The sequence below is a fragment of the Antechinus flavipes genome, chromosome 1 (assembly GCF_016432865.1).
Source record: "Antechinus flavipes isolate AdamAnt ecotype Samford, QLD, Australia chromosome 1, AdamAnt_v2, whole genome shotgun sequence".
In the NCBI taxonomy this organism is placed as follows: domain Eukaryota; kingdom Metazoa; phylum Chordata; class Mammalia; order Dasyuromorphia; family Dasyuridae; genus Antechinus; species Antechinus flavipes.
The window spans coordinates 535,747,787-535,756,823 of NC_067398.1; the positions used below are offsets into that span (position 1 = coordinate 535,747,787).

Here is a 9,037-nt window from a genome sequence, read left to right on the forward strand (position 1 = left end):
CGAAAAAGTGGGAGATTAGAAAGGACTCTGTTCTGAATAAAAAATAAAATCACACTCTTGGAGGCTACAAGCCCCTTCCAGATAACATCTTCAATCATTTGTGATGTAAGAATAGAAACCACAACTCATTACTTTGGCAGTCCACCAAAATAGCTTTCAGTGTTGGGCTGCAAAACCTGATGGGTTCCTGGTTGTAATCGAAGGCAGGGCCTAGTATTCAGCTTTAGAAGAAAACAACGACCCCACCCAACACAGTAAATGAGAAGTCAAATGAAAACATCCAAGGTAACAGCCAATTATACCCTTAACAGCCAATTATACCCTTATACCTCTACATACAGGACTAGTCATTTCCTCTAGAGATTATCTCCTTCCTGATTTAGCCAGCCAAAAAAGATGAACCAGCCACTTGGTTGAGGTGTGTTCATTAAAAACATTTCGTTGTATTTAAAGCGCTTTAACCTTGCTTGGGAATTAAATGTTCTTCACTTTACTATTTTTTAAGGTCATTTGAGGTGAAAAATGTCGAAATTTGGTTTTTGAGTTTTAATTCTTATTTTTCTTTTTACTGCAGGTTAAAATATCATGAGCACATACAGATGTATATTAGCATTTTACTTTGTAAATCAGCTTTCAAGTATGGTGTTATTTCCATCCCTGCTATTACTCACGTTCAGTCTCCTCACGCCTTGACACCTACTGTAGTAAGTAGGATCTTGAGGAAATCAGGAGTTCGGGTGAGACTTTTTTCCCAGAGAGAATCTTTTTTAAACTCAATCTTGGCACGGATAGATAAGCTTGCTCTTAGCACTCCACTAGCTCATTAACATTCACGTTGGGTTATTTCGTCCTGGGAGTTTATAAATAAGGTGAGTGGGAATTACCTCAACTCCGTCACAGCCCCAGGAAGAGGACGGAAGGCCAGAAGAGCTAGAAGGCGGTTAGACTCGGTTAGTGTTGGCGGGCGATATGTCATAAGGCGGGAGAAGCCTTCCACCAGCTGGAGAGTGGGAGGCTGCTGCTCCGGACGCCGCCCGTATTAGCTCCGACGGTTTCTGGGTTGGTGTCTTCTCCTTAATACACTTGGGCTGCCGGGTACCACCAGGGTTGCCGCTGTAAGGGAGCTACGCAGGGAGAGGCTACAGATGGCAGACACCGACACCTCAACCGAGTTGGCTCTCTCGGAGTTTGTAAGTTCGAGTTTCGTCCATAACTCCTCGTTCTCTCCCCGTCTGTCTCCCTCCCTCTTGGGAATTCAGCTTCCCGGGATTTAGGATAGCAAAGCCAAAGGGTTGTGCACCCAGGACCAAGGAATTACTGCATTCGACTTTTTCGAAGATTTTTTCCAGATCTGCGGGCTAGTGCGTAGCTAGTTTTCTTCGGCTTACTACAATAATCGACATACATATGTATGCAGTTAAATGATGAGAGCCTGCTTCTTGTAAAATTTTGCGTCTCTCAGCCAGACATCTGAGTCCGCAGAAGGCTCTCCCACTGACAAAAAGTCCTATTTGGGGGGTTGGGGGTGGGGGTTTGTTTTTTGTTTTTCACCTTGACAGGAAAAGTAGAGCAATGTCTTTCCTTATCCCAGCCCTCGTCCCAATGAAATTTAGAAGCATGAAGCTAAAGGGCTAGGGAGGAAAAATAGGACCTGAAGTTCTTTAAAAACATCATTATCTTAGAACTTTTGAGCCCAAAGGAACGGAATGATCAGGACCCAACTCTATATTTACATTTAAGGACTGAAGCCTAGAGAACTGAGTTTTCCTTTATCCAAAGCTTCATTCTTCTCGTTAAAAACAGCTGAGTTTAGAAGCAAACTCTTCTGATCACAAATCCAGTGTCATTTTTATATGCCCTGCAGTTTTCCATGTTCTAGTCATTACTCCCTAACTCTGGATTCAGCCCTTTCCCATCACTAGCATTTGAGACCTTTTACTGCCAGCCTCTCAAAGCTGCAATGATTATAAGAGAAAGCTTGCCAGAAAATTAGGAATTCGAATAACTTTTTCTTGAAGTGATTTAATGATCTTACAACTGGGGGTGGAAGGGTGTTAAAACATCTCATTCAATTCAGTAATTCAGCATTTTCTCTCGAGACTAGATGAAAGGATTTATTATTTGAAAGGCTCTGTGAGACTATTCTAGACAAGAGTTGGATTGGCTTTGCCAACTAATTGCACTCTCTTTTCTCTCCTTTAAGTGACAGCTAACATTTAGGTTATAACTAAATTATGTGGTAGGAGAATTTAAAAGTTTGGCTATTTTTCATCTGCCTTCTAATTGGATTGCCTACTTTATGGTAGTCTTTATAGTATATAGGGTAGATTTTATGGTTCAATTATTAAAAAAACAACATCATTCTCCCACCCCCAAATGATATATAATCTTAGGTTCAAGTTTGAAATGTTTAATTGTGGTGTTGTTTTGTATCTTCCTTATACATATTATATGCCAAATTCTTGATTTTGCATGTGAGACAAATGCTCTATTATTGACTGTTGTCATGAATGTTATAACTTGAGAGTAAAAAGAAAAGTATATGTTAAATAATAATTCAATTTAACAATATTGTATATAATTTTAGAGCTAGAAATGTTTCTGATGACTGGAGAATGAACATTTGGAAATCTCTTAGTAAATTTAACTTTTAGGCAACATCTGTGTTTTGTTTTGAAAAGTAAACATTACTGTGGAAGGAAGTAGGATGATATATTAACAAAAGCACAATCAGAAATCAAGGGATCTTCAATTGGCCCTGTCACTCATTGTACTTTCTTGGGCATTTTAACTTATCTAGGCTTCATAGTCTCTCTCTGCAAAATTGGAGGAGAGGTAGACAACAAAATTTAAGATACTTTCCATTTTTAACCTTGCATGAATTTCTTCTAGGGCAATTCTCCTCCATCCTTCTAATATTGGTTCTCCAGCCAAATCATTATTGTGGTCCTAAGAGATAGAGAAAGCATGGATAACCACAAACTTAGGTAAAAAATCTGAAAACAGAATTGGTAAATTCAAGAATAGCATCAGCAAATGGAAGATCAGTATGATATGTACTTACTGTCACATGTCACATGTCTAAATCTCTTAGCTGGGAAATTCTGTTTTCAGAAAATCTGTCCACAGCAGTTAACAGCTTCTTAAAACTTGATTTTTACCTTTGAAACAAGGCACTATAAATTTTAATGTTATAAGCATTTTAAGTAGTAATGTGGTCTAAGAGATAAAATTAAATTTGGGAATGAGTTACTAAAAATTTTTTACCAATTCTTGTACCAAGTATTGGTGTCCACAGCCATAAAACGGGACAATCCAGCTCAAAAGAGCAAATAATGATTTTTAAAGTCTTTTAAAAAATATTTAAATGGATTTTACCAATATGATCATTCTTTCCAAGTAAAGAGATCATAGCATATCCAAGCTTACCTGTCCTATATGTCTTGTCCATGTCTTTTCAGTTTGCCAAAGGCATCCAACAAAAAAGCTACATTGGTGGAGGGAGGAGGCTTCTTAAGATTTCTTTTGAATTTACAAAGGATATTGCTGAATTACTAGTTATCCCTCCTCCTTTTTGCCATAAGATTGATTTTTTCCCCCAAGTATACATTTATTTGATGGCATTATTTACTCCAGTTCTTTTTAGTTCTTCGTAAACATTTTGCAACCTACTCATAAGCACTTGGTGTCTCTTCATTGGTCTCTTGAGTAATATTTAATTCTTTATCTGCCACACTATTCTATTTCTGTCATATAACCACATGTGTAGACCATTTATATAAAAAAGTGTCTATTTCTAAAGTTAGAATCATTAAAAAAGTTTTATAATTTTCCAGGGGCAATTTTACTCTAATGTTCAGAGATGTATATTAAATATTATATTCAATTTTTTTCCAGGCAGATGATTTACTACAGGAACTTCAGGTACATTTTCAAGCTCTGACTGAAACAATAACTCTCAAAAATATCCTTTTATATTTTAAAAGAATTTAGTGTTGCTTTGAAATTGCATGATGAATAAGAAATGTTTTCATGATCAACATTCCTGAATATTTCTTTCCATGTAACTTTTCTAATATGCATATATTTTATGCAAAGTATATATTTTGGTGATAATCCAAGGTATCTATTAATATTCATGGAGGATGGAACATTATTTCCTATTTTGTGAGGAGGGGGAAGGAGAGTTGGTATGTATTTTTCAAGGATAAAAAAAATACATATTTATTGTCCTCAGTATGTCAAAAATGTTATTCTATCATTGTGGAAACTCCTTCTACCAGCTGCCTGAGACTTAGAGATGTTAAATGATTTGATTATGTTTACAGAGCTAATATTTTAGACCAAGGATTTGAATTCAGAACTTCCTAGGTTTAGCTTTTTCTCTATACACTATGCCAAGTTCTTAGTAGGCATTGTTGGTGCACTATGTAAAGAATGTTAGATTTACAGTCAAAGGCCTTAAAATGACATCTGGCAAGACCCTGAAGGGGCTGGTCTATAAGACCTTAAAAATCCCTTTACTCTATAAGCTTATAATCTCACATTTATAAAGTATTATTGAAAGAAATCCCTAGGTCTGTGTGATCTGAATCCCATTATTTACACTAATGAGCATCAATCATTTTCAACTATGTTTTTGCCTTTTTTTTTTTTTTTTTTTTTTTTTGCTTCAACTCTTCTTACTTGTGGCTTTGACTTAAAAATTGTGAAGTACCACAGGCTGTTTCCAGCTCGTTTAAACCCAGAAGAAAAACAACTTATTTGCTGAAAACAAATTTTATTCACTTCAAAAATCAAATTGTTGAATATCTGCATGCAAAATATATCTGTACAAGTTCTCACTAATACTCCAATTTGGGAAATTAGTTTCCATAAGGGGAAAAAACACTAATCCTAAGGCATAATGAAATCAACACTTAAATATCTTAAAATATGCCTGTGTAAAGAGACAGATTTTGTCCAACACAATTAATTGGGCAAAACAATTTAGTTAAAAAGATTGTCCTCAAAATGTTTAAACATTTACAGTCACATATTAAAAACACACTGTAGTTAATTCCTGTTTCTTTGGATGTTATTCCTGATTCTATAAAACATAAAATCCACTGGATTTCAGCTTTTCATGGCTTTTAATACAGTAATGGTCATGCTCAAATTCCAATAATTCAACAATCTATCAGTTAGGAAAAAAATTATATGAAGGATTTTTTTTCCTTTCCACAAATTAGACAGTGGGAGTTAATTTGCTATTTGTCCTCTTAATTTGCTTTAAGCCTTCATAATTTAATCAAGTTATCAGAATTAGTTGTAAATGCTTATAAAAAAGGACCTTTTAAGAAAGTCTTTTTGGTTAACAATTCAAAAGTGATATTAGATATACAAACTAAAGGACTACCATTGTTTTGCATAATTTCACATGTATCTTCTCAACATGGGGATGGGGAGTGAGAAGGGTATCTGGAACTCAAGTTTTTAAAAACAAATGTTAAAAATTGTTTTACTATAACTATAGGGAAATTAAGATAGTGAATAGTAAAGGACTACCATAAAGTATCTAATGGATTAAGTTATTGCACTAATGAAATTAATCTGCACTAGAGTTCTCTTTAACTTTATACTGGAAGAAATGGGGAATCGGATTGATGATTTACAGAACAATGTAAATGATCTCATGATAGAAGCAGGGATCCAAAATACAAAGAATAAATGGTAAGGACCATTAAGTTTTTTTATTTGATGTTTTAAAGGCCATTATTTTTTTTTTATTTTAAAAATTGACAACACACTTGTTTTTACAACCTGAAATCACCATCTATATACAAAAATAAAAATATGAAAATCTACAATTATTTCAAATTATAAATCTATAGACAATTTCCTAAGCTTTCTGATTTTTCCTTATGGTTATCAATTGTAACTATCCTAAAAAACTACAGTGCTTATTTTTTCTCCTTAAATAGGAGTAGGTTAATATTTTCATATTTAATCCTCAGAGAAATCATGTTGAAACAGGTATTTAGTTTTTGAGAGATATATTCATGTCATCGTTAAGAAAAAACTTTATAAATTAAGCCTATTAATAATAACAGTCTCTGATGTATTTTTAAGAGTTTCTTTTATATGTGCATGTACCTCAGAGTTTAGTTTTTTCTGTTACAGATTTAAATACCACTCTGTAAGTGAAAATTGGTATTTTTAGTCAGGAATTCTATAGATTTCATATTTTTAGCTTATGGCATTAAATTTCTATACTTTGAAATGAAAGTAGTATATACTTGAAAACAGGTATGTTCTATTAAAAATAATCATGTATATTTGTTACTGAGTTTGTAGTACTTGATGGCAGTTATCTTAATAAAAAATTTCCATACACAATAATTGTGAATTCAAAAGGGTTCATTTTTCAGTGCTGAGTAAATTAGCTTTTCTAAGAACTAGATCATAACCATATAAAATAATTGCAAAATCAAAGTTATTAGTCCTAGTAAGGTAAACAGTTGCAGAGGGAAAGAGATGCTGACAAGTTTTGAAGAACCTGAGGGCTTCAAACTTGTAAGTTAACTAGAAAGTTAAGACTTTTGCTGCAGGAATATAGAGCTCTAGTTTGGGTTTGAGACACAAGGAAAAAGTCTAAATTATATATATTTTAAAATTATATAGAGTAGGATCAGAAGGCAGGAAAAGTAAGGTGCCCACCTCTAGTTAGGTACCATAAATCTGTAGTAGGCTAAATCAGTGTTTTTGGCAATGGCAGCCTGGGGTCAAGGAAGAGCAAGATTGGCAAAACTAGAACAGGTGGACTTCTAACCTCAAAGAGAATGGAGTAAACTATTCAGGAATTAAAAGGCATTCTAAGGTTGTGGCTAGTGAAGAATTAAAGTGGCAGACCATAAGCACAAAGCTGGATATATATAATGATGAGAGTGCAGAATAAATGTAGGTCTAGGGACTGGAAATATCAGTGAGGTGTGAATTAAATGTGGGAAAATTAAGAAATATTTCTCAGAATAGACATTTTTAAAGTAGAACTAGAAGTTCTTGGAGTTGGTGAAATTTCAAAAGATATTGAAGTCCAAGACATAGCTGAAATGCAATGCAGAAGATTGTTGCAAATAAACTGAGGGATTACATGGTTAAGTTATTCAAGAGGTCATTAACTTCTTGACACAAGCATTAAAAGATCACACTAAGGAAAAGATAGAAAAGGTAATCATGACTCATATACTAATGTCATTTTAAAAAGTTGGGAGTTATGAGGTATTGGTAAAATAACATACACTGATTTCACATAGCATTTCATTCTTATTCCTCTGAAGCATTTATTGTGTATTACTATTTTATATGAGAGTAAGCTAGTCTCTGAAGCAGGAAAACCTGGATTTGAATTCCAATTCAGATGTATGAACATCAGGGAATTACCTACCTTTTTAAATGCTCTGGGCTCCCAAGACTGTAAGGGGAGATAAGGTATGGACCAGAATTGGCAGAACATTTGAACACAGGTTCATACCCAGTTCCTATTACAATTACCTCTGCATGTGACTTATACCCAGTGGTACTATAAGCTCTATAAGAGAATCTTAATTATGTTTATCATCAGCATCAAGCACAGTAATTTAGTATTTATTGTAATTAACTGAATTTATTTATATAGTTACCTGGACATTAAATTTTAAGATGTTTAGTTTAACTATGGATGAAGAGATGTAAATAACATCTATTTCAACTTTTCCCAAATACACCTGAATTACTGCAGTGTTAAAAGATGCAAAGTACATTCTTTATGGATAAAGATTCTGCTTCCTACAAGAGATAGCTTGTCAAAAGTTTGAAAAATTAAACATACAATATGATAGATATTACAATTTTAAATGTATGTTTATTTTGGTAACTAATTAGATTTGCTTATTTAAATTTAGTTCTTAGATTACCTTTATGATTGATAGGACTTTTATTGAAAGTGTCACCCAGGGAATACTTTTATCAATTCACAAATATTTTCATAAAAGATAATTGAAATTCACATGATGCTTAATAATGTACAAATGCTTTTGATAAGTATGATCAGATTTGTTCCCCATCACAATCCAATTTTATAAATGAGGAAATTGAAGAAACCTCTAAGCTATTATCACAAATGGACCCTTGGAAAATATTGAGATACCCAGTCTCTTTAAAATGGAAGTTCATTTTCTATTGTATGGTAGAAATTCCTTATCTTTGGTTTAATACTCATGAGAGCTTAGTGTTAATCTTTTGGGGTGGGGGAATTACAATTTATCAACTTACCATAGCTAAAATATCCAATAACTTCAAGAAATCAACTGAACAAGTGAAAATAGCATTTTGACACTGTTCGTCTTTGGCTGTCAAAAATATAATGCAGTCTTTTAAAAAGAAACTGCCCAAAGTAAGCCAATTTCCTCTTACAGGATGACAATCTACATTTTTTCATTCATTCATATTCACAAACCCACTTTTATGGAAAATTCAGTAGGGTAATTAACTGAAATGCTTATATAATAGTATTCTTTTACTAATTCTATCTGATGTTTCTACAGTAATTATTTTCCTTAGCACTTAGTTGTCTTCTTATAAGCATGAGAACATATATAATATATAAGGCTTGGAAGTTATTTAAGCACCCTAGAAATTTTTATCACCAAATTCACTGTAAGTAGTGAACTCTATAGCTGAACACAAGTTTTAAGAATGAGATAGTTTATAGCATACCCAAAAAAGAATATATCCATTTCCATTCATTCTTTAATGTAACATTCATCTTTAAATAAAAGTACCCTAATTTTCTCAAATGTGTTCAAACTACTGTCTTAAATTTCAAATCACAAAAAAATTTTTTTCTAAATATAATTTTATGTTCAGAAGAAAGAATTTCCAAAGTCAAAATTTCTATTCCAGAAATACTTAGGGAAACTGGAAATAACTGGAAACAAACATCTGCAAAGCCAGTTTTTCAAATCATAAGTGACTAAGTACCTCCAGGTTGTCTTGAAAACTACTTTACATAGTACAT

General features: G+C 33.3%; 1 protein-coding gene across 4 annotated transcripts in view; it reads left to right on the forward strand.

Annotated features, from left to right (window-relative positions):
* The window catches only part of HSBP1L1 (heat shock factor binding protein 1 like 1), a 66,071-nt gene that overhangs the window by 24,172 nt on the left and 32,862 nt on the right, over nucleotides 1-9,037 (forward strand). For 3 of the 4 annotated variants that reach the window (XM_051970572.1, XM_051970574.1, XM_051970573.1), the window contains 3 exons: nucleotides 575-737; nucleotides 3,898-3,964; nucleotides 5,622-5,712. In XM_051970572.1, coding sequence (XP_051826532.1) covers nucleotides 575-737; nucleotides 3,898-3,964; nucleotides 5,622-5,712 — 321 coding nt within the window. The remainder of the gene's footprint in view (nucleotides 1-574; nucleotides 738-3,897; nucleotides 3,965-5,621; nucleotides 5,713-9,037) is intronic. The other variant, XM_051970575.1, reaches the window with a different exon arrangement.